Source organism: Lactuca serriola, chromosome 2 (genome assembly GCF_051521515.1).
Source record: "Lactuca serriola cultivar US96UC23 chromosome 2, Lser_US96UC23_V15, whole genome shotgun sequence".
NCBI classification, from domain to species: domain Eukaryota; kingdom Viridiplantae; phylum Streptophyta; class Magnoliopsida; order Asterales; family Asteraceae; genus Lactuca; species Lactuca serriola.
In genome coordinates this window covers 219,813,938-219,840,000 of record NC_136409.1, presented here as the reverse complement: position 1 = coordinate 219,840,000, position 26,063 = coordinate 219,813,938, and the positions used below count along the sequence as shown (strand labels likewise).

General features: G+C 33.7%; 5 protein-coding genes across 5 annotated transcripts; 3 read left to right on the top strand and 2 right to left on the bottom strand.

Moving 5' to 3' along the window:
• Positions 1 to 5,860: 5,860 nt before the first annotated feature.
• Positions 5,861 to 6,328, bottom strand: LOC145090091 (DELLA protein GAI1-like). The gene has a single exon (XM_079028437.1). It carries the CDS (start codon positions 6,326 to 6,328, stop codon positions 5,861 to 5,863), a length of 468 nt encoding a protein of 155 aa, XP_078884563.1.
• Positions 6,329 to 11,030: 4,702 nt separating this feature from the next.
• On the top strand, positions 11,031 to 12,056 carry LOC145090090 (uncharacterized). The gene has a single exon (XM_079028436.1). It carries the CDS (start codon positions 11,031 to 11,033, stop codon positions 12,054 to 12,056), a length of 1,026 nt encoding a protein of 341 aa, XP_078884562.1.
• Positions 12,057 to 13,245: 1,189 nt separating this feature from the next.
• LOC145088598 (uncharacterized) lies at positions 13,246 to 15,960 on the top strand. Its single transcript, XM_079026969.1, has 4 exons — positions 13,246 to 13,700; positions 13,797 to 14,059; positions 15,061 to 15,232; positions 15,688 to 15,960. Exons 1-3 carry the CDS (start codon positions 13,391 to 13,393, stop codon positions 15,142 to 15,144), a joined length of 657 nt encoding a protein of 218 aa, XP_078883095.1. The 5' UTR covers positions 13,246 to 13,390; the 3' UTR covers positions 15,145 to 15,232; positions 15,688 to 15,960.
• Positions 15,961 to 18,728: 2,768 nt separating this feature from the next.
• LOC145088597 (HSP20-like chaperones superfamily protein) lies at positions 18,729 to 20,681 on the bottom strand. Its single transcript, XM_079026968.1, has 5 exons — positions 20,523 to 20,681; positions 20,235 to 20,383; positions 20,071 to 20,119; positions 19,090 to 19,232; positions 18,729 to 19,013 (listed from the first exon to the last, which is right to left on the bottom strand). The coding sequence occupies exons 1-5, from the start codon at positions 20,569 to 20,571 to the stop codon at positions 18,927 to 18,929; spliced, it is 477 nt and encodes a 158-aa protein (XP_078883094.1). The 5' UTR covers positions 20,572 to 20,681; the 3' UTR covers positions 18,729 to 18,926.
• A 629-nt stretch (positions 20,682 to 21,310) lies between these two features.
• Positions 21,311 to 25,850, top strand: MOS7 (nuclear pore complex protein-like protein). Its single transcript, XM_079026967.1, has 9 exons — positions 21,311 to 21,801; positions 22,396 to 22,547; positions 22,688 to 22,810; positions 22,921 to 23,065; positions 23,165 to 23,226; positions 23,308 to 23,524; positions 23,601 to 24,491; positions 25,010 to 25,259; positions 25,352 to 25,850. The coding sequence occupies exons 1-9, from the start codon at positions 21,454 to 21,456 to the stop codon at positions 25,615 to 25,617; spliced, it is 2,454 nt and encodes an 817-aa protein (XP_078883093.1). The 5' UTR covers positions 21,311 to 21,453; the 3' UTR covers positions 25,618 to 25,850.
• The last annotated feature ends 213 nt before the right edge of the window (positions 25,851 to 26,063 follow it).

The following is a 26,063-nucleotide window of genomic DNA, read 5'->3' as shown; positions in this document are numbered from 1 at the left end:
GGTTGGCCTAATTAGTAGGCAGGTTCATAGGTCGATTAGATAATCCGTTTATTTTGGTAAAAGACTAAAAGGATATATTATTTGTAGGACAATTCGATAATCCGTTTTTTGACGAACCAATGACATTAACCAATAGAGGATAAAAAAAATTATTATTCATAAAAAATCTCCCCATAAAACGGTTTGAAGATTCACAAAAATAAATCGTTGATGTTTTTTCTTTCCAATCATTTTTTTCTAACTCAAATTATTTTTGTGTCATGAGTCATTATTTATTTCGCCAACAAATATATAAATGGTCTCATTTCTTACGTTTTCTCACAAAAGTTTTTATTTCTACCTGATCCTACATCTCTCTCTCTCTCTCTCTCTCTCTATATATATATATATATATATATATATATATATATATATATATATATATATATATAGGGTTAGGTTATTTTGTTTTCACTATCTATTGTGTGCATGTATGACTGATTCTGGACCAATCATTTTAGTCATTTTAATAAAGTAATTAATGCATATTACATGTTGAAGATATAATAGGTATTAATTACATCTACAACATTTAATATGCATTAATTACTTTCTTAAAATAACTAAAATGATTGGTCCAGAATCAATCATACGGGCACACAATAGACAGTGAAAACATTTGAACCTAACTCTCTCTCTCTCTCTCTGTATATATATATATATATATATATATATATATATATATATATATATATATATATATATATATATATATATATATATATATATATATATATATGAGTAGGATCAAATGAGAACACCTAAAATGTTGAAAATGCGAGAACATATCTTGACCTTTCAAATAGTAACATCTATGGTTATTAAAAATGTGTCATTTATATAAATTATGAAAGATATGTGCTGAAATTAAAAATGCTAAAATAATCGTAAGGGCATTAGGGGAATTACAATTCATTTAACTTCCATAAAATCAGCCTATGTTTGGAGGACCCCGTCAATATCTCCCCCCTCTTTAATTAAATTAGGGCTCATCATAATCGCCGCCATCAATTTAATCACCACTGGTCACCAAATCAGCCCCTCCACCGTCTTCCCTTCTTTTCCACCATTTGCTATGCTTGCTTCCATCCTTGTATCTTCTATCTCTTTCGTTCCCTCAAATCTTCTCTGCCTTCTAAATAAATCGTGTTGTCCTACTGTTCTCTTTCCTATGGCAACCGGACCCTCAAAAGAACATATATTATCGACATTTCTGGTTCATCTAACATTGACATCAGGTTTATCTAATGACGGATCCTCACGTCTACAACTCTTTCCCTCACATTGACTCTTGTGGTTCATCTGAGAATGACATTCAATCAATGTAGGGTTGATTATTAAAAAAACCGAGTAATAGGACTTGAAGAATAGAATAAGGAGTTATTCAGCCTTCTCTATCAAGCTGGTATGAAAAAAATGGTGATGAACAATATTCGACTCTGTGTTTCTTTCCATATGTCACACAAGTAGATTAATAGAGCAAGAATATGGGTTGGGATCTGTGTAACTACGTTGAATTTTTCTGGATGTAATTAAGGATATACACAACAGTCATTGGAATTTTTATTGTGAATGCACTATATTAGAAGTTCATTGTGAATGAAACCTATATTATGTTTAATGTTTTTCATCATACGTATTCTTATTCATTTAGGATTGAAGGTGTATTGAAGTGAAATCATATGTTATATTTATTTTTGATTGAATTGTTTTCATTAGTGATTAAAAGGTGTTTGTCTCTTGAAGGCTAAGGGATGAGAACAAGTACATCAAGGATCTCCTTTGTTTTTTTACCTACACTCTTGTCTATCAAGAAAAATAAGCATGCACAAGAACAACAAATTGGGCAATTAAAATCTTCTTGTTGCGGATGGTGATAAGGTGAAAATAAATCCACCTAAATTACAATTGGCATCTTTCTTGTTGCCGATGGTTTTGGGGATTTTTTATTTTTTGAGTTTTAGTTATTAATGAATAAAAGAAGGAAAATTTCTCTTTTTGAGTTTATACAGTTTTAATCAGTAATGATTATAACACTTGCTCTAGGTTTTTGATGCACTATAGAAGATAAAAAGCATTAACAAGATTAATCTATTTTATATTTGATTAGTTTGTTGCAGGTTTAAGGATGCTATTGAGGATAAAAGTAGAGAATGATTCAACATTAGGATATAAGAGATTATCCGAAGAAGGAATTTGTGGTCAGTGTGCTATGGACATCATTGGAACCAACAGAGTTGCATACTTTAAGAGCCAATTGACATTGCACCAATAAGGATACATATATCACTCATTTACCATACAAGTATGTCATCAAAGATCTGGTTGTCATTCTTACCGATTTCTAGCACTAATACAAGTAAGATCAAATCCATTTAAACATTTTCAAACTTCAAATACGATGATTCTTGATAAGAGGTTAAAACCGATAAATTAATCTAATGATTGTTCTGTTAGGTCCATGGAGAAGGAATAAGGAAACAAAAAGCGATTGGAGGAATATTTTGAAGAAACAAGAGCTTGATGTTTCAATTTTATATATTCTTTTATGCTTATGGAAAAATAGATAATTTAAGCATTGTAATTTCGTTTCTGTTTTGTGTTATTAAATTATGATTACCTGTATAAAATACTTATTTAAACAATATACTTTATTCAATATGAGATTTTTTTTACACATTGTTATTATTCATTTACAATGTATTGACTTATTTTTTTATTTTTATATTGTGCTTTAATTATAATTGTATTCATAGAAAATAATATTTTATACATTTATGAATGAAAATGTACATTCATGTATGGATTTGTTTCAATATAAATATATAAATTCAATTAGAATATAATCATTCATTCATGATTTGTATTTTTTTTCATTGAGTATGATTCATGTGATATAAGAGAAAAAGAACTCGTTTGTTAATTTTGAGAGAAAAATTGATAAAAAAAGATTTTTATATCCACGTATATCCCACTCATTTTTTTATTAACAAATTTATGTATCATTATACACTTTCAAACCCTTATTCATTTATAATTCTATGTATGTACATATCATTATTCACAATCACGTCTATCTGTATATACACTTTAAAGTTCTTATTTCCATCATATTTTAATTCATTTAGGAACTACAAACTTCATACCAAAAAACTCATTTAATAGATACCAAAACACCGTCATCTTACGTTTCAAACTAATAGTTACAAGTGTTTAATCATTTTAGGATAGAAGGATATGTAAATAATACACAATTCCACACTAATGATTACAACAGTGTAATCAATCATTTCTGAATAAACAATACTCAGACTTTATAAATACTATTAAGTTTGAATAATCATACAACAAATGGATACATGAACATGAACTTTTTTCATATAACGAATACATTTCAATGACATCATCTAATGATTCGAAAGTTGAATCTTCGTGTGCCATAAATTCCTTCCAGACAATAGGTTGCCACAACTTTGTTTTTCCCACCGAAGGAATCAACGACATTACCGTTAACCAAAAATTTATACAGAGTAATGATTAATGATTACAACTATGTAATTGTTTCTGAATAAACAATACTCCGCTGCTAGTTTGATATGTAAACAAGGCTTTCTTTTATAAATCTAAACAATAACAACTCTATTGTCTCCACACCATAAAAGTTAATATATTATGTATTTTTTTATTCAACAATGATTACTGACTTACAATTACCTACACATCAATAACTAAATTAAAAAGATCTAATCCCATGTTTCATAAAAAGTAGAAAACAATAAAATCAGAAGCAGTTGCAGAATCGAACATATTACATTCCACTTTCATTTGTAATTAACGATTCAAAAAAATGATTATAGAAAAAAAAAATATCAACTATATTTTACTCCAACGGAAAATTGGATAACATATCAATTATGGAAGACAACATATGATATCATTTATTCATTTGCGATAACCACGACAGTTTAGTCTCTGAGTAATGAATAAACCTATCTACTCACGTTATAAAAAACCTATCAAATTTCAATTTACCTTCACTATCAAATTCTCGGTATTCACTGCTACCATTTGAATGATTTTCTCATTCCTCACATTTTTTACCACAATTAACAAACGTGAATATTGTCTCGATCATGAAGAATTTCACTCGGCAATTCTGCTTCGGTTGTTATGGCTTCTTGTAAATTCGTTACTGATAGATAATTGCTTCAATCATACATTTTCAATCGTGAATAATTCTTCAATCGAGATTTCTTTTTGAATATGGATCGTTAAATATAACAGTAATATTGTCCTTGGATGTGATATCTATACTTATAGAAACTAGGTTTTACAATCCCATGATTATAGGAATAAAATAATCACCAAATATTTGTTTATTAATTATTAAAAATCCAAATTACCAATATACCCCTACAAAATGATTGGCTTAAAATTGTTCTCGTATTCTTAACATTTTAGACGTTCTCATTTGATTCTTAATATATATATATATATATATATATATATATATATAAAACAGGGATACATAGAAGAATGAACTGCATGTGTGAAGAGTACGGGTCGGTTCCACTCTGCCCGCTTTTGCAACTGTTTAAGTTACATCCAAAGCTAAGCATTTGGCAATTGGCATGAAACAAGTGTTTCTTGTTTTTTGTTTTCAATTGGAAAGTAAAATTGTTTTATTCATTTAAAAAACCAATTGAATTCCAAAGAGTTGGTCAACCCTATTGCAACATGTGGATTTAACTTTTAAGAAGATAATATACGGTGATATTATTCTTGTTCTAACTTGGGTAATGTGAGTTTTGACGGGTTCAGTGTATGCATATAGGTAGATTCTTATTTTTGAAGGCATAGCACCGAGTTTCAAAGTGATCATTTTATATCATGGGAGTTGGGGATAATATAATTTGATCAATGGTCCGATTTTGAAATAAGTTAAACACGTTCGTTATAGTGTAGAACCTTTTATTATTATTATTATTATTATTATTATTATTATTATTATTATTATTAGAAAAAACATCATACACGGTCCCTGTGGTTTCTCAATTTCTAAAATTTAATCATCATGGTTTAAAAACGCCATAGATGGTCCTGTGTTTTCAAAACTTTTGATGTTTGGTCCTTTTTGCTAACTCCGTTAGCTTTCCACCATTAAATGAAGGGTATTTTTGTCATTTAACTATCCAGGGATCTTTTATGAGGTTTTCTTTTCTCTTGTTTTTTTAAATTAAATTTAATATCCAAGGTCTCTCTCTCTCTCTCTCTCTCTCTCTCTCTCTCTCTCTCTCTAAAACATGTATACACAAACATAAACATCTCTCCACCTTGATCATATGATCATCATCTTTGTTATTAAAGGGTCATTTCTGATCTTCATCCCCTTATCAATGACCTCAGAAGCATCCACGACCACCATCATCGTGCAAGAAACCATTGACCCCCTTCTCTCTATCATGTGTTTTAGTTTCTCTTAATAGCTAGGTTTTGATAATTTTGAAAAGTGATCTCTAATTCCATATTGTGAAGCTGTGAAACAATAAACAACCAGGTTGGGGCGTGAACGAATTAAAGTCATTGGAGAATTTCCACAAACAGTTGGTGTGCAGCTTAAGAAATTTACCATGGAATCGTTGTTTTTACTTCTAATTGAAATCCAAATTGTAGGTGGACTCAATACACAAAAATGTACAATAACGGAAAATGAAAATATATACATAAAAACGAATTTATGATTTCTTGAATCAATCGCTTATACCCATGTGTAAGGAATCAGTCATGGGTTAAAACAAAAAAACAAAGAAACATACTAATCTTATTCCCTTTCAATTGCGTTTTTGGGGATCCTCTCTAGATTGTCAACAAAGACAGAAGATGAATCCACAACCGACCGAGTTACAGAGGCGGTGTTGTTCACAAACGAATCATCGATAACAGGTGGTTGATTTGTGGGGTTCAACTCATAAATCATTGATTTAAGATTTGAATGGTTATAATGAATAGAATTAGAAGCAAGCTGGGACAACCCATCATTGTTCCCCAAAACACCCTCCAGATGCTCGATCTTTTGTGCAATATCAGCCATATCACACGACTTAATTTTGTAACCAATCACCACCAACGACTCATCAACGTTAGAATCTTGATCTTCAACCTTATCCCACAGCTTCGATTTCCCGATCACATTTGAAAAAACAGAAGCAGAGGCAGCAACGGTGGAGGCGAAAGTGGAACTGCCGCCATCATAGAAGGTGTAATCTTGTTGTGGGTAATCTCGTTCCATTTTTTTCATCTTCTTGGAAGAATTTGAGAATTTGTTGGGCGATGGTAGTGCTAATGATTATATAGGGAAAACGAGGGTGAAGAAAAGAGAAGTGGGTTGAGGTTATGTGCTCATGTCTCGAAGAGAGAGAGAGAGAGAGAGAGAGAGAGAGAGAGAGAGAGACCTTTTATATATTTAATCATGTTTAATTTTTTCTTTTTTTTAATACGAGAAAACATCATAAATGGTCCCTGTGGTGTTGAAATGACGAAAATACCCTTCAGTTTACGGACAAACTTAACGGAGTTAGCAAAAAGGACCAAATATCAAAAGTTTTGAAAACACAGGGACCATCTATGAGGTTTTTAAACCACGAGGACTAAACTTCAGATTTTGGGTAACCACAGGGACCATTTATGATGTTTTTTCTTATTATTATTTGAAAAGGTGGATTTATATAAGAAATAAACAAAGCACTGCTAAAGAGGTCAAGGCAGGGCAAAAAACAACAAAAACAAAAAAAATTACAAAATGTTAAAGGGGAAACAACACCAATCAACCCACTTACAAAAACCAAAATTGCCCATAAATTTGAACCAACCAAACACCATAGTTATGATGAAAATGCCTTTCTTATGGGAGAAGTCTTGACCTGATTGAACATTTTTTCATTTCCAGCCTTACATAAACTCAAAAAACAACAATATATAATGGTGATGAAGATCTTTCGTTCCTTTGGACAATTACCCCATTTGGTCGCAAAACTGATGACTTCGATTATGGTGGTGAAGTTTTGAATGGGGATACGACACCAGTTGAAAATCCAGCTCAAAACCTTACGAGAGAAAGAACAAACCCACAAGGATGTGATCAGTAGTATCTGTATGTATCTATCTGTGTCACAAAATCGGTAGATGGTAGAGGGGAGATTTTCTCATCTACATGAGAGGGCTAGGGAGGAAGGAATACGGTCCAAACAAGCCCTGCAAATAAAACCAACTACCTTAATTGGGGCCATATTAGTCCATACCGCCAGATTGATGACTACAGAGGTTAGTTTAGAGTCGATAATGTGTCTAAGATCATGAAAATAAAATTTGCCTTCAACGACAAGATTAGAAATTCACTTGTCATCATCAACATTGGGGACAAAATTACTAATGAGCCCCTGAGGCATATTAAGTTTGTTAGCTTCAGTAGTGTTGTTGGGGAGTTTTTCCAGGATCACGTTATACCCGTGTGGGATATACACTATGATATAAAGCTTGACTTCTTTTTATCAAGGTTAGAGATATTAGGGAATCTATTGGCAAAAACCTTGTTACCATGCCAATTATATATCCAAAAGAGTGTTCGATCACCAAAGCCAACGTTACAAGATAAAATATCAGATAGTTCAATATCAAGCTCCACAAGAAACATCTATCATCTTAAGAATATGGCTCCAAACACCCGGGAAGGCTTTTTTTGCCAGATTTGTGGTTGGTTTTCTCGAAATATAAGTCTTGGATACATTGCATGTTCAATTAGAGAAACCTAGATCCAAGCATTAGGGTTTGCATGTGCACATAGGAAAGTTCTTATGGCTTAAACCCATCATACCAGTGATAAAGCGGGTCCAAAGAGAGTTGCATTTAGTTTTGAGGTGCCACAACCACTTGCAATGGAGAGCAATGTTGCTACTTTTTAGGGACCCAACCCCTAATCCACCGTCATTGTTACTAATGAGAAGAACACTCCAAGCGACTCAACAAATCTTATGTTTTTCCTCACTCCTACCCCATAGAAACCGTCTAAGAATTTTTTAATGTACTCGATAATAGAGAAAGGAGCTTTGAAAATGGCGAAATAGAAGAGGGGGAGGCTGCCCAAAGATTTAACCAAGGTAAGCCTACCCCTAAAAGAAAGGGTCTTGGCCTTCTAAACCGAAAGTCTATTTTGTACCTAATTAATTACCGTCTTCCAGTTATGCTTGAGACACATGTTAGATCCAACAGGAACTAAGGATGTCAAAAAGTCCCGTGAGACCCCATTCCTGTGGGGGCCTTGTCCCGTTTGGGGGATATTTTTAAAAAAAAATCGGGGGCGGGGACGGGGGTGGGGGCAAGGTTAACCCCCGTTTTAATTTAGGGGGCGGGGGCGGGGGTAGGCAATCCCATCCCGAAATCCCCATGGGGACCCCGTTAATAAATTACACATATATTTATATATATTAATTATATAAATATAATAAACAATAACATGATTTTGAGCTTCCAAATTTCATCAAAAAACATGTTTTTAAGTTGTTAGTATAATTTTTTAAAATGCCATAACTTTTTTATTTTTAACATATAAAATTATGCTATAAATAATTATTTATTATCTAAAAAATAGCTTCTTTTAGCTAAATAACTTCTTTTAGCAAAAAAAAAAAAAAAGTAGCCCAAAATCAATCGGGGGCGGGGGCGGGGGTAATAAAGGGGATTCGGGGGCCGGGGCGGGGGTAGGAAGGCTGAACATTCCGGGGGCGGGGGCGGGGGCGGGGGCGGGAGATGCACTCCCCGCCCCGTTTGCCCCCGTTGACATCCCTAACCGGAATGTGTAGATATGTGAAAGGGAGGGAGGCTGGCTCACATCCAAGAATATTTGTGCAAGAGCCGGTATCGTTGCTTGAAACACTAATATTGCATACATTTGACTTGGAGAGATTAACTTTAAGACATAAGGTAGCATGGAAACATCTGAGAATACCAACTAGGTTTGCAAAATTCGAGTTACTTCAATCACCTACAAAAAGAGCATCATTAGCATAAAAAAGTGTGAAATTGAAGGACTCGAGTTGGGTATTTGAATCCCTTGGAACAACGAGCTCTGTCAAGTGGAGCGCATGGCGACATTCAAACCCTCCATGACTATGATAAAGAGGAAATGGGACAGGGGGTCTCCTTTCCACACTCCTTTGGTGATTTTGAATTCGTTGTCCAGGGAGCCGTTGATGAGAATATAAGCACGAAAAGAGGCGAGACATCCTCTAGAGACATCCTCTAATCCAAAAACGCCAACGGTCATTGAACCCTATTTGAGCCATAACAGAGTCCAGATAGTTCCAATTTAAGGAATTGAAAGCCTTTTCAAAATTGACTTTAAAAAGGAAGGCATTTTTCTTAGCTCGTTTAGCCCAAGCGCAGATCTCATTGATGATCATTGGACCATCCATGATATTTCGCCCCTTTATGAAACGAATTTGTACCTCATCAATGATGGAACCGATGAACTTTTTCACACGAGAAGCCAAAGCCTTTGCAAGAATTTTGTACATACAACCAAAAAGGCTAATTGGCATGCAGTCATTTAGAGTCAGAGGATCTTTGCATTTGGGAACAAGAGTGATTAAAGAACAGAAACGCCCTCTAACAAGATGCCCACTAACTTCAAATTATCTATAAACTTCATGATATCTTCTTGCATCAAACTCCAATATCGCTTTATGAATTCAAAGGTGAACCCGTCCGGGCCCGGGGCCTTATCATTATCGCAATTTCAAATTGTGTCCTTAATTTCTTCCACCTCAAAGTTAATTTCCATGAAAATATGGTCTTCCTCGCAAAGTAATTTAAAGTTGGAATTAATGAGAGGGGGTGGACAATATGATTTTCATGAAATTTGTCACTGAAAAGCGCAAGGTCTCCGCTTTTATAGGTTATGCCTCGGTGACCCAACTCCTGTTCACCATAAGCCCATGAATATTATCCTTCCTATTTTTGAGTTTAAGGGAGCAGTGAAAGAATCTAGAGTCATGGGCAAAGCAACAGAAGAAAAAAAAATTCCTATTCAAGGTTGATTTCGAAAAAGCTTTTAACTCAATCAATTGGGGGTATTTGGACTCGGTCATGGATCAAATGAAATTTGGTTGCAAATGGAGGAAGTGGATATCGGGTTGCTTATCCTCATCGAAAGCGTCTGTTTTGGTGAATGGTGCACCTATTGATGAATTTGCAATATCTAGAGGGGTTTGACAAGGTGATCCGCTTTCACCATTCCTCTTCATCTTGGCCATGGAAGGACTAAATATTGCCATCAAGAGTGCTTGTGAAAAATCTCTAATCCATGGGGTCAAACTACCAAGAGATGGTCCTTCCATCTCACACCTCTTCTACGTTGATGATGCGATTTTCGCTGGGAAATGAGACCGAAAGAGCATCAAAAACTTATCTCGCATCTTGAAATGTTTCAACATTTCTTCTGGGCTAAAAGTCAATTTCTTCAAATCACGCTTATTTAGTGTGGGAGTAGTGAATGCAATTTTGTCTGAGACTGCTTAGGTGCATGGGTGTTTACACAAATCATTTCCATTCACTTACCTGGGGGTTCCGTTGGGTGCTAATATGGCACTGAAGAAGTACTGGAAGCCTATTCTTGATAAAATATCTTCCAAATTATCATATTGGAAAGCTATCTCTTTGTTGTTTGAGGGTCGCCTCACTCTTATTAAATCTGTGCTTGATAGCCTTCCTACGTTCTACATGTCCCTTTTTAAAGCCCCACAGGGCATCATAGACCAACTTGACAAGATCAGGCGGAGATTCTTAGGGTGGGGTGGGGGGGGGGTGATGAGCTTAAAAAGAAAATACATTGGGGTGATTGGTCAAAAATTATCGCGCTAAAATCAGTTGGGGGTCTTGGTGTTGGCTCCTTACTCGCTCAAAACATTGCACTACTACTCAAATGGTGGTAGAGGCTCATGAACGAAAATGGTAGTCTTTGGAAAGAAGTCATTGTGAGCATTCATAATTTACACAATAAACCGGCTTCATACATTGCGAGGAAATCATCAAATGGAGTGTGGTACAATATTTCCAAAGCGGTCAAATCCATTGAAAAGCTCCATATCGACTGCAATGACATTTTTACCCTTAACCCTGGTTCGGATGTCAAAATTCCATTCTGGAAAGACTCATGGTGCAGCTATACTTTGTTTCATCTTAAATTTCCTCACCTATACTCGCTAGAAACAGTAAAAAACTGTCAATTGGGGGACAAACTTTCTAGCATTGGTTTTTCATGGATGTGGAGATTCGAACCATCAGGTCCTAATGAATTAAATGAACTATTGCAACTATATAACGATATTGGGAATATGAATACGGGGCAAAATTCCAAATTCGGTTTCAGATTCACTCTTAATACCAGTGGTGAATATACTGTGAAAGTTATGAGAAAGCTATTGGAGTCTAAACTGATTCCATACAATAGGAAGTCAACCTGGTGGTCAAAAATAACTCCTCTAAAGGTGCGTTGTTTCATATGGAAGGCGGTATTAGGCAGAATTCCAGTTGTAGAAAACTTGGGAATAAGGGAAATTAATACTCCATGCTCACTGTGTCCCATGTGCAATAAAATGGCTGAATCGGTTGACCATCTTATTATTACATGTGAGCATTCTAGATCGGTGAAACTTTGGATATTCAAATGGAGTGGTATTGGTGACAAATTGTTCTCAAATATTAGAGAACTCATTGATTTTGCGGTGTCTTGTGGTAACTGCCCTAAAAAGAAAGAGATTTTAATCATGGTGTTTTACTGCACTATTTGGAATGTTTGGTTATCTAGAAACGAGAAGATCTTCAAACGAATTAGTGTGAATCCAATAAGAATCACTAACAACATAATCTCGCTTTCCTACATATGGTGCAAGCATAGAGGTGGCGCAAGCTGTGGAAATTGGACAGAATGGAGTGTATCGCCTTTCACGCATTTGTTATCTTAATTCGTGTATTCTAATGTTTGGTTCCTGTTCCTTTTTTTTTTTGTTACATTGATCTCATTGTAGCTTCTTGCTATGAGAGTGCCCCTCTCACATTTAATGATATTTGTCTTTTCTAAAAAGAAATTAAACATGTTTTATTTATATGATGGTTTTAGACTAATCCAGTAAATTAAAATGACTTGAAAGACATACTTGAATTTGTTTTCTAATTAAATAATTAAATTATACAAATCATTGAAAATGATGAACTCCAATCCTTGGTTAAGCTCCCAAGAGCGTTTCAATTCATGGATGACTTGGAGGTTAGATGATGGTAATCATTTAAATTTTTAATTAATATATTAGCCTAAAATTTATTCCAAATAATCATTTTAAATATAATTAAATAAAAAAATAAATACAATTAAATATTAAAACTTCAAACCAAATTATTAGTTTTTATTGGGCAAATGTAATTTACCCATGAAATAATTCTACAAGATTTAAACTTCCACCTCAAAAAAAAAAAAAAATAACACCTGATATCGTTAGACTATACAATATAAATCATTTGGTATTAATTATTAGCTAACACATGATTTTTGTAAACAACTTTTATATTTATATAATAGACATCTTATAAAAAAACAAATGAACTAATATAAATAAGCCAATCATAACGCCGATTGCCGATGTCAATTTCAAAATTGGCCTTAACCAAAAACCAACCATAATTAAACATTTCAACAGAATATAAAGTTTAAATCTAAGATATTTAGATTGAAACAAGCTAAATATTAACTATATCTATATATTTAAAATGTATATGTATAAACAAAGATAAGTACTTAAAAATGATTAAAAGTAAAATTAGCAATTGAATATGTAACGATATTGATTATTGTCATTGATAATCGATGGTAGAAAAATAATAATAATCAAAAGTTAAAAACAACAAGAGAAAACATAGCTTCTAGATAACTGATAACCAAGAAATCCAGTTACATGTGGTTTAAGAAGTTGATTTGTTCAGGTAATTGCCGTTAAATTTTACACATGAGTACATGGCCCCACCTCACCTCACCCCACCACCCACACACATTCCATACGGTTTACTATTAAACAATTCTAGAATGTCTAGAGAGAGAAAGCGTTGATGAGAGAGAAAGTGTTTTCCCTATTTGACCCTCCTTTGCCCCCATTGATTTTCCCATAAGTCTGCTTTCGCTTTTGCTCCTTCTCTAGTCAAATCCACCTTCCTCCCTCCCCATTTTCCTCCCCCCTTCCCTTAAGTTAACCTCCATTTTTATAACTCCAAATCAACACGCACTTCCGGTACGCCACAACACACAATCATGGGGTTTTTGAAAGACGAAAGAAGTAAGAAAGCTTTGAGAGGATTCAAAACAGTCTTCTTTTTGGTAACCATGATTATATCGTTTCTGTTCTTCTCTGCTCCGATACTGTTCGCCGTCGCCGATGCTTTACTTCCCACAGCTCTGTTATCGGCTTCTCTTTCAGCGCCGTCGGATTCTCCGTTCCCTGATCCCTCACCAGCCTTCTCCTTGCTCCAAACCCTATCGTCCCATTTGAGTAACTACGATTTTCGATACTCTTTGATCGATATCCCTCTAATTTCCATAATCAGATCCGCAATCATTCTCTGTAAGTAATCAATTTAACATCTCTCTATAAAATTAAAGATTTCTTAATTTGTGTTCTTAACACTTAGCTGATCGGGGGGTTTTGTGAATTTGGTAGGTGTGTATGGACTATGCGATGGTCCGGGGCTATCAAGGGGTCCATACTTGGGAATCACGACTGTTTGTTCGGTGGTTTCTTTGTTGTTTGTATCGGTAAAAGCGTCGTATGTGTTCGGCGGCAGAAGTAGCGGTTTCTCCGCAGCGGAGGTGGCTTTATTTATTTGTTCGCTTTCGTTGGCCATTGGCCACATCGTGGTGGCTTACCGGACTAGTTGCAGAGAACGACGCAAGCTTCTTGTCTACAAAATCGACGTCGAAGCTGTAAGTCTGGTTTCCTCCATTAATCAAGATTCTTCACAATCACAGCTGTATATAATCAAAGTTAAATATAAAAAAAATCAATACTAAATCTACAAAATAAGTAAAAGATTGATACCCATTAAACATATCGAAAAACCCACCTCGAGTCCACTTTTGTTCTAATATATCTCTAAATATTACATCATGCCTCAGGAAGTTGTACCCTATGCATAACTACTTGTACAGTATGCAGTACAGCTTGTAAGTGGGTCCCAGTTACATAAAGACGTGAAACGTTTTTCTTGTTTTGCCGTTGTCGATTGTTGACTATTCAAGTTGGTAGAGAGGAATTTAGATTTTTGAGATATATAGATCATATCTAACTAATATTTCATGCCTTTTTATTAAAATATATAGTAGTAATTAAGAAAAAGCAGTCGAATTTATTGAAAGTAATTTCATAGGACTTTTGGCAAAGTTAGGGACATCTTGTTAATGTACAACTCAACAATGCGGGGACCCTCCATAACATGCCAACTGCAAGAGAGGAGAATGTCCAGATTGTAGGGTTATTAATAAGTTGATTTTGACCCTTCAAGAAATTGACTTTATTACGCGTTTTGATTTTCTTTTACCTCATAAAATATCTATTAACTTTAAAAATTTCCTCGACATCGAAACCTAAGACAGAGCACTTCAATATATAATCTCTATATAGTTATATTAATATTTAGTTGCATAAACTGATTTAAAAAAAAATAGTAACGAATTGAAACATAAGTAGATGAATGGGTAAATTAGTGATTAGCTAGCCCTGATATTTATGGAATAAGATGCGTAAAATTATACTACACCGAAAGTGTGTTTTATTAGGAATCCACAACATTCCCTTTTGGCATAAGGAACTTTATTAAACTCCTTAGAAGATAAAGATACCCTTTAGGTATAACTTTAGCAATATCATCCAAGATTTGATAAAATTTAACAGGATTAGTTTTTTTTTTTTTTATTATTTTAATCAGGTGTCGACATTCAAGAATGGGTTTCCAAGGTACACAAAAAAGATTCTTCAAGATGAAAGGGTCAAAGTGAAACTGCAAAACTAAAAGTTGACGCATAAACTGTTCTCATCTCATCTCATCTCAACACCAATCTTTTCAATGGCCAGCCCAGATTCACATTTACAAGTTTCAGGTAACAGAATCTTTCCCACATGCATCACTGACTTGTACTGTACATGTGGTTTGTGGTTTGAGTTGTCCCATTTAGTGGGCCATTGGTTTTTATGTATTATTATAATTTATAATTTATATATATAAATAAAATAAAATGGGCATGCCAAGTTGCCAACACCTTTCCCTAGGGAGCAGATTGCTTGATATCTGAAAAAAGATTACTTTTTTTTTTTCCTTGAAAATGTGTCATGTTGTTGAGCCAAATTCAGGCATGACTCATGACCATGTGCCACACCCCTTAACATTTGGCAGCTTACTCACTTTTGTCCAAGATTTCAGTTAGGTTTAGCTTTCAAGGGAATCTAGGATCCTCTGTTTTTAATATTATTATTTTATTTTATAAATATTTTAATGTATGGTATTGGTAGGTTACATAAAATTGAAGTTGAATGTAGTTATATGTTGTTTTTGCAGGTTTTCCGAAGGAGAACAGTGATTTGATGGTCAGATATGAAGAGATATATAGATGATGATCCTCTCTATTATTATATACACGATTAAGATTAAGTTTGGGTACATATATTGTAAACTACGGGTTTTATTGTGTTTTTTTTTTTCTTTTATCTTATAGAAATGGAGGTACAAGTATCGGGTTTGATCTGTCTTCCATGAAAAAAAACATGTATAGATTTTTTTCGTGTTTATTATTAGATGATGAAATATTTACACACAATTTTGTCAAACAAATGCATTTCCGTAATCTTTGGTTGGTCTAATAATAATATAGTCCCGAGTAAAGCCGCCATTATAATTCAAAATTCAACAACGATCAACAAATAATAAAACATAATATAATATAATGCGACCATGTTGATGTCAAGATTCTTCGGCTATGTGAACAGCAAAAAAGAAAGTAGATATTTTTGGTATATTTTGTAAAGAAATTGGTTTTTATTGCAAAATAATTAATATATACCCACTGAAAAAGAGATTCTAATTTCTAAAAGAAGGTAGAATGATAGTAGGTAGGGCAAAGTGGCGAGTTGGTTGATCAATGTGTCAAATTCGGCTGCTCGCCTGGTCCGACATGTTGTGCAAGTGTAACAATCAGAACAAGCGGTCAAAACATGCAAGGGGTGTCCTTGTACGTTAGCTTTGGAGAGATTTTTGAAACTTTTAATTTTTAGTTTTTAAGAAAAAAAAAATAACTCGAAATAAAAGAAACTTTTTTTTTTATTTTTTTTTTTTTTATTTTTATATTCATCAACAAATTCTCAATTCAAAAAGACAAGTAGCTTTTGAGACCTGTTAGCTCTTAATTTGTATTTAATTTTGCATCTTTAAAAGTTAATATTTATTGTTTCTGTACAGTTGTGCACAAATAAAAGCCAACTAGTTTTACCAAAAAACTCCCGTAGATCAAATTGGTTTGGCCTAATAACATTTTTCTTGTCAATTTGAATATTGATAGCAGTTAAAGGTTAAAATAACTACGATATTGTTTATGTATTCATTTAGTCATTTAAATATTTAACAATGTTACTAATTTTCAAAATTATATCAATTTTCTTGTGACATGCTCAGGTTAACCATTCTTTATTTTATTTTGAAATTTGCCCCACATTTTATTTTTTATTACAAATTTGGTCACAACTTTAAAGCTATTACAACTCTGTTTTTACCTGTATTATTTTATTATTTTATTTTATATTTTTTACAATTTTGTTTGACAATTATTTTTTATAGGTTTTTTCATAACTTCGTTTTCATGTTTCTGCGTTGTTGTCTTGCTTTACTTTTTTTATAGTATTTTATTTAAAAAGTTTTTTTTTACAACTTTCTTTTGCTACAAACTTTCACATGGTTTTTACTTACACTATTTCATTTTTTTGAAACGAAAAATCTAATCTATTTTTAATTTTGCTTATATCCCAAATGAAACTTGAACCTCCGACCTCACAAAAAAACATCTGATATCATTTGCTAGAAATCCATCAATTTTTTTTACTTAGTTTTTTTTTACAACTTCGCTTGCTATAGTTATTGCCATTTACTTTTTATTTTTATTTATTTATTTATTTATTTTTACTGTTAGCCTATTCACAATAATATATCTTGTAATCTGAAATAAAATTTAAATCCAAGTGGTAAAGAAATGAAACTGTAAAAAATGAGGTTGTCAAAAAAAATGAAGATATAAAAAATGATTAAAAAAATGAAAAATAAAGTTTTAGGAAAATAAATTTTGTAAAAAACATGCAAACTTGACGTAAAACCGAATTAAAAAAGAAATGTAAAAACAAAATAAAAACATGTTAAAACAAAGTAAAATACGTATCAAAACGAAGAATTAAAACTTGGGGATAATATGTAAAAAAATTGTAAAAATTTGTAAAAAGAATTGAGACTACATTGGTAATAAGAATTAAAACTTGGGGATAATATGTAATAAAAATGTAAGGTAACATGTCTAATTGATAAGAGTTTTAAAAATCAAATGGTCTTACGTCTAAAAAAGTTAAATCACTAAACTGGTTCATAAATAATAATTAAAGAACCAATTCCAACTTTTAACCATATAAATAATGAATGTGTTAAATATAATTAAAGAACTACTGAAATTATATAATATGTAACTAAAGCTCTTTGAATCCGTAATCGTTAGTTTTAAAAAATCTTTAATTTTTGATTTGACTTTACTTTAACAAATTATTTTTATTATTGATAGAATAACTAAAAACTCTTAATTGTATTTTCAAAAAAACATGTTGAGATTTTCCAAATAGTTTTGAATAAAAAAAGAAACATCATTAAACCTATAGAATCATAAACACCAAATTCAAAATACCGGCCAAATGCCACCACGATAATATATCCCACCACATAACTCGATACAACTGACTACAACCAAACACATACCAACTATATATCAACAAGTCTATTCTTTAAACGGTATTCATTTTATCTAATATTCTATATTCATTTTATTAAGTAATCCATTTAGCATACGACAAATAAATCTTTAGCTGGATGGATATTCTTAAAAACAACTCCAATAATCTCTTACATCACAAGACACAAAAGCAACACCAATATCATCCTCAAAAGCATCGGATTTGCTTACCTGTTTATATATATATTATACTTGCAATCCAACAACAAAGCATTATATTATATATATGTATAATTAAAAAAATGGTCCACAAAGTTGTGCCAGAAGCTTGCAGATTTTTTTACATATATGTTACAGGCTATGATATTGATAAAAGGGAATAATGGTCCTATTATGTAAAAGAAACAACTTTATGAGGTAAGATCTATCTGGAATTGAACATAAAGTTTTTTCCAGTGAGACATACTTATCCAACTACCATAATTAGGTTTTCAATAATAAAACAAAGGAAACCACATCAGCAGCATATATAAATATAAATATTAAAAAGATTTAAGTGGGTGTGTTTGGGTTTTGGAAGGACATGTAACATGATTAGGAACCAGAGTGGCATTGGCATACATACATAACCAACTAATTATATTGAGGTGGTCCTCTTGAAACTTTCCTAAATAGATAATCACCATAGACACATACATGCATGCCCATTTTAGGGTAGAATTAAGTTCAATTTGTAGACATACTTGTACAAACACATGATTATTTAGGTAAAGTATTTAATAATGTACAATCATGTTCAGTGAAAGAAATTGGAGGATTTCTAATCGGATCTGATGCCACCCATGAATGTTCTTGGATCAGGACAGTTCCCGGAGAATTGAGCCTGAGAAAAGTCAAATCCTGGGTTCTGTGGAAGGTGTAACAGTTAAGTTAGTTAGTTAGTTAAAGATTTCTCATAAAGTTTTTAGAAATTAACTGTTTACCTCTTCTTGAAACCTCTGAAGCATGAGACGTTTCTGTTCAAGATCAGCTGCATAAGGGTCAAGCTGACCTTGACCTTCTATTGGAGATGACCATGTTTGACCTTTATCCCTTTTTTGCAAAGTGATGTGCAGTATATCATCCTCTGTCATATACCAAAACATTACAACCATCATCATTGTTTTACACTTAGATCAATTTTATGGTTTAATTATGTATAATGTTAGCCCTCATATATGTTTTTAGATAGTCTTGTGTATTTGGCCCATCACAAAATACAATTGGGCCTTGTACTACAAGGCCCAATTGTATTTTGTGATGTAGGTATCTTTTATAAAGCAATGAATGGGAAAGGGATCTCTCATATGGAAAATACTATCTGAATCAATTACAACTCAAAAATGTTCTATCTTGATCAAGAGAACATCATCACCCAAAAATTGCTTCCCTGTAAAGAGTAATTGGTGCTGCTACTAGGATTTTAGAACCTAGAAATAAGTCTGAATTTGCTATCACATATGCTCATAGTTCCTAAACATCTGTCTTTGATTCTATCAATCCTTTTCAAAATGGTAACTCAAGATTGGATCAAGAACAAGAAATTTCCACCAAATTTGCATCTTCAAACCAAATATTGAACTGTTTTCTATCAGAACAGATGCAGTTAGTGATACTAAAGACTTTGTTGCAGTTAATAGGAGATTTAGTGGTCTAACACGGTCAAGGATACCAGGTAAACTTGAGGATACCATGAGGAATAATTACTTATCTTGAAAGCAGAAAAGACATTCAAAACATATCAGAAAGCATGGGGAAGGTTATGGTGCAATGAGTTCTTCAAATAACACCCAAGAATGGTAACAAGTGCTTAGTTTCAGTCACAATGAATGGGAAAGGGATCTCTCATGGAAAGTACTCTTTGTATCCCAATGAACCATTTACAGTACTAAGTAGTAAGTACTAATTCAAATATGAATGCTTACCTATGGTCCAAAATGAAGAATCTGTCTTTACAGGCAAAGTCAAATCATGCTGCACAACCCACACAAGAATTGAACCCAATAAGCAATACAATCCCTCAAAAAAAAAAATACTTAAACCAATGTAAATAGCAATTTCAAATCAAACGGGTAAATGGGCTACTGACATTCAGATATGGAGGATTGCCTTTGATTCCAACTTCAACATGTTTGGACTGAATCTTGCAGTGAAACAGCTTAGTAGGGACTCCTTTAGGCAAAGTGATGTACATATTAACCTCATCTAGAGTTTGATCCCATTCGAAAACCTTCTGACCTAATAAACAACTCATTTCAAATATTAGACATAATTAGTGTTTCTGTTTCACGAAACCCTAACAAATGCTACTGATTTTCCACGAATGGATCAAATGCAAGGGGTTAAAATTTGGGGGCATGGACATAAAGTGACATACTTCCATGGAAAAAGCTGTGGCGTTTCTCTGGTGCCAATTTCTCCGCCATTCCCCGGTGGTTCTCCTTTTGATTGTCGTTTACCGGCGTCGTTTTTCTTGCAGAAAACTTTTGGGGGTTTCCGGAGACGTCTAGATGCGTACTCTTTACCCGGTCCGCTGCTGACTAGTTCGGGTACAAAATCTCAACTTCTTCAAAATTTACACTTTGCCCCCTCATTTTTCCCAGTTGTTCATATTTAAAAAAAAAACGAAGTTAGTTTATAAAATCGTGTTAAGTAACAATAATCATAAACATTAAACTTGATTTATCGTATTTCAAATTGATTTTGATAAGGATGAAGTTTCAAACGACATAAATCTATTAATAACTCTCATACATTAATAGGATACACAATTACTTTAGTGCTTAAAATTCTAAGTTTTGTTCCCAACATAACTATACCAAATAATTCATGTTTGAACATACAAAGCAGAAAGAAAATTACAAAATATCGCTTAAGAACCACTCAATGATCAAATTTGACTTATATAAATATCTTAAAAACGTCTCCCTTTTGATGTCTATGAACATGTTTGTACTAAAAAAATCTATTTTATAAGACAACATTTATATACGTGTGAAAGCCAAGTGATAGCATCCTAGCAACAATTTTAGTTTTTGAACTATGGTGAAGAGATTCTTTCAATCAAATATCAGAGGGGGTGGTTGAGGAACTAATAAAATAGTTTGAGGGGTTCCTAGTAATTTAGCGAAAATGATAACCTCATACGTCGTCGTTCGAACTAAGAACCTCTTATGCCCGCTGCACACAATTTAAGCATTCCAAAAAAAGGAGGGATTCACCGGCCGGCGATTTGAACTTAACCAGGTGTTTGTGTAAAAGCGAGAGAGACAGAGGGCAAAAGAGACTCCGGCGAGTCGTACAAAGAAATGAGGTTTAATTTCGATATACCAGAACCTAGCAGCAAAGGAGCCCTAACACCACCGTCACAATCGCGGTCGCTAACACCACCGTCACAGTCACAGTCACGGTCACCGTCATCGGCTACTCCGGCAAACGAAGAGGTGGAATGGGTTCCTCTTCAGAACCACCCCATTTTCTCCAACGCCACAGCCACTCATTCATCGAATGATGTCCCGAAGAAACGGAATCTCATGGCTTGGGACGGAGCTTCTCGGCTCTACTACTGGGACATAAATACGCAATCCTTACATCGAATTTCTCTTCGATTCGGTGAACCAGAACCCACTTCCGTCCTCGCCGCTTCCCCTACCAAGGTCTTTCTACCCCTTAACAAAACACACTCGCAAATTTCAGGTTTTACTGTTTTGACGATTCTGTATCATATTTTACTCTTCTCTTTCATAGGAACTACTTTACTTTAACTGTTATCATATTTTAGTATTCAAATCATGGGATTCCTGAGTTTTTTTAGCTTAACATGTTTTCGAATGCAAATGTACCGGATATGTGAAAAAAATGTTAAAAAGATGGAATCAGATTCTTGTACGTTTTGCCGTTTTAACTCCGGTTACCCACTCTCTTTAGCATGAAAATTCTTTAGGTTTACATTTAATATTTAAAGGCATTCATTACTAGGAGAAAGCTGTGATAGATGACTATTTGATACATTCTAGTAGTATGTAATATAACCTATGAAAAATGGAAGTCAAATGTAACAATGTATTTAACAGAGTGGCAAGTATAGAATTGGTTTAAAGATAATTATTTCATACAACAAAGAAGGATGTATTTAAGCAGACAAAAGACGAAGATGAAATTTGAGGAAAATGAAACAATAGAGAACTTTTATTGGTACAGCTTTACTGTGTTTTGCTTTCATTCTTGTCCTGAAGTTTTATACATTATAGGTGATGCGAGCAGATGTTGCGCTCAATTTCATGGTGGACAGAATTACCATCAATAGACATGGATCAGCTTTACTCTTAGAGGGATCAGATGGCATACGAGTTATGTACCTTTATGGAAGTTCTTCATCAAAAGATAGTGCTGTTATTTGCAGGTAGTAAAATCTATCTGTAAGCTATTTGTCTTAATGTTTTGACTTAGTTTGTAAAATGTTATAACTTAATGGGAAAAACAGCCATATGTAATGTAGCTTACTACATGATTAAATCATGTTTTTGTTCTACTGATCCGCAGGACAGTCTCTGTTGGATCAGATGTCTATTTCAACACAAATAATGCCATAAGGACTTTAAAAGTTTCATGGCACCCTTATAGCGACACTCACCTTGGGATCCTATCTTCTGATTCAGTTTTCAGGTTCAAGATTCTTTTCAAGAATATCTTTAGTTGAATTGCATAGAACTTCAATTTCTTGGACCATTTTTGTGTTTTCTATTTAACTGTAATCATCATTGTACATTCTGTAGGCTTTATGATTTGTCTGTGGCTCTTGAACAACCAGAACAAGAATATTATTTACAGCCAGTTGAACGTGGTAGATCAAGGAATGCTTCATCAATATGCCCTGTTGACTTTTCTTTTGGTGGTGATCATTTGTGGGACCGATTTAGTGTGCGTAAACTGTTTCATTATTCTTAAATCTTATCTGTTTTGTTTACATTTTTTTACTAACATACGGATGCATATGGTCATAAATGTTTAATGTTACAGGTCTTTATTTTATTTAGTGATGGTTCAGTTTACATCTTATGTCCAGTTGTTCCTTTCGGGAGGTTAGTTGCAATAATATCTTGCTTTTTAAGGTTTTTCTTATATTGGAAATCGACTGGCTTATGTTATTTATGTTATTACAGTGTGTACAAATGGGAATCTGTATTGGAGATATATAATGATGCTCAAACATTTGGACTCAAAGCCAGTAGCTCTAAAGCTGTTAGTAATGCCAACCTGGCAATTTCTTGGTTAGAAGCTACATTTCCTGATTTGGCTGAACAAGCAGCTGAAGGAGGGAATCAACCTGCACTAAAATCCCATCCTTACGCCTTATTTGATGCATCTGTTTCCTTACAGGTATTCCTCTTAACAGCTGTACATTCACGGTTTCACCATTATATCAATCTAGCCACTGAACAATCTGAAAATACAGGGGCCTCTTCATAAAGTTTACCATGGTAAGGAAGAGGATCTCTCTGAATTGAAGGTTTCAGAGTGTGAGGGGAGAGCAGTTAGTTTTCTTTACAAAGCAGTAAGCAAAGATTCAGTTCTTGTTACAGCTTTTAGTAGTGGACAGTTACAAATAGATGCATTAGCCGATGAAATACAGCCTGTTTGGACACCTGGCAACCAGCCTCGTTTATCTGTTAATTCTCAAGATCGAATAATTGGTGTTGCCATGATATGTGAAACACATTCAAATGAGCTCTCTGTTGATCATGATATTTGGTTAGGACATTCACCACCCTTGTTGAAATTGGGGACTGTGGATTTAGCATTACCTGGAAAACCAGAATCCGGTTCCTTAATTTCTTTGTTTGTTGATCCACTTATACCTGAGAGAATATATTCAGTTCATGATGGAGGTGTGGATTCGATAGTGTTGCATTTTCTTCCTTTTACAAATCAGAAAAATGGGATAGATGATGACATCAGAGCTCCTAGTGTGCAATCGGTTTTGAGCACTTGCCAGGTGGAATCCTCGGTTTCAGCTCTTTGTGGTTTTGTGGCATTGTCTGACTCGTTTGGATGTTCTTGGATTGTGGGACTCACCTCTGGTTTTGAATGTGTTGTGATTGGAATGGAAAGTTGGAATCTTTTGCTTCCTGCTCGTATTGATAAAGAAAAGAAATTTGGAAATGGAAACTTGGAAGAGGCTGGGGATGCTACTATTATAAGTAAAGAATTACTCACGGGTCCAAAGGTTGTTATTGTTCCTCCAACCTCACAGAATCCTGTTGCTGCTGATTCCATTGAAGGGAGATCTACTCTTCATCAGTATTTCAAACTTTTTCATGAGAACTATGTGGAGTATGCACATAAGGTAACTATTTGCAAATTCTTGTATTTCAATAGAAGGTTCGACTTTGATGCAAATAACTTAATCTAGTAACTTAATAGAGAAAGCCCTTATTTTTTTTAATAGAATCTTGATCTTGATGTTGGAATAGTTGTTGTATTGGTTCAAGAACCGGTCTTTCTGTTTAAATTGCTCAAAGTTTGAATCTTTTAGCTCTTTTTAAGACTCTTTTTGGCTTTAGAGTAATAATTTTGATGTGGGTTTTGAAATCTTGATGCCTAATACAGACAGATTGAACGACTTAATAGAGAAAGTCCTTATTCTTTGTATAGAATCTTGATCTTGATGGTGGTATGGCTGTTCTATTGGTTCAAGAACTGGTTTTTCTGTTATGTATTGTTCAAAGCTTTAATCTTTTGGCACTTTAAGTACTCTTTTTTACTTTGGAGCTAAAATTTCAATGTGGGATTTTGAAATCTTGATGCTTTATGCTTGGCGACCATTGATATGAGTAATTTTTTTGTTTGTTTGTGGGTTTTTAGGTTTACTTTGAGCTTAAACACCATGGGCCTCAACTGAAGAAAATCATTGATGACCAACATGCACGTTTACGCGAGGCACAACAGAAGCTAGCAAAGGTTGAAGAGAAACAAGAAAAGTTGGAGAAGCGAATAGATCATGTAATTCAGACTCATGATCACTTGGAAGAACGGTTGTTAAACCTTAAAAACCTACCAGGGATTCACAAGAAACCATTATCAAAAGCAGAACGAGAGTTCAAGATGGAGCTTGGTAAGTTTTTGTTTTTCTCTTCAAATTAGGTCAATTCATTAGTGTTCTTAAAAAAAACCCTCTCTGACCCTGGTTCTATTGGATTTATGCAGATAGATTTAGAGGGTTGGAATTGGATGCATTGCACACAACCATAGAAGCTATAAATGGTCGGATACAAAGATACTCATCTTCTCCACAAACCAAAAAACCCAACCAAAGAAGGCAAATTGCAGGAAGGAGGAAAGGGAATGCTGAAGATGATGAGATCTCTCACCTCAAGTCCTCCATTGCAAAACTTTCCATTGTCAACAATGAGAACACGAAAAAAGTCAAACTTGTGGATTCGGCTTTGAAAAACCACGAAAGTAACCTTTGACTTTGAGGAAGATAATGTGTTTGAAATCAAGAATTTTGTTATTAGTAGATTTGAAATGATTGTGAAACTCTTGGTTTCAAAGCCTCCATCCAAATCTAACCTTTCAACCATCACTACTGTATGGTATGGTTGTAAATGAACCGAATGTTTCGTGAACTAGATCATTTTTGTTTGTTTTATTAACATCTGTATGTTCATTTATTTTCATGAATATCTAGTAAATTGTTTATGTATGTGTGTTTTTGTATGTGATGAAGGTCGTATGTTTGATCTCGGAAGAATGTAATGTAATGGATCATTACATTACATTGTCATGCTTGGTCGTTTGTTAACTAAATAAAGTTAAATTGGTGAATAAATAAATATTGCTATATTATAAAAAACAATCTTTAATTAAATAAAGATATATTGTCACATAAGTTGTATGTAAGTATATTAGTTTATAA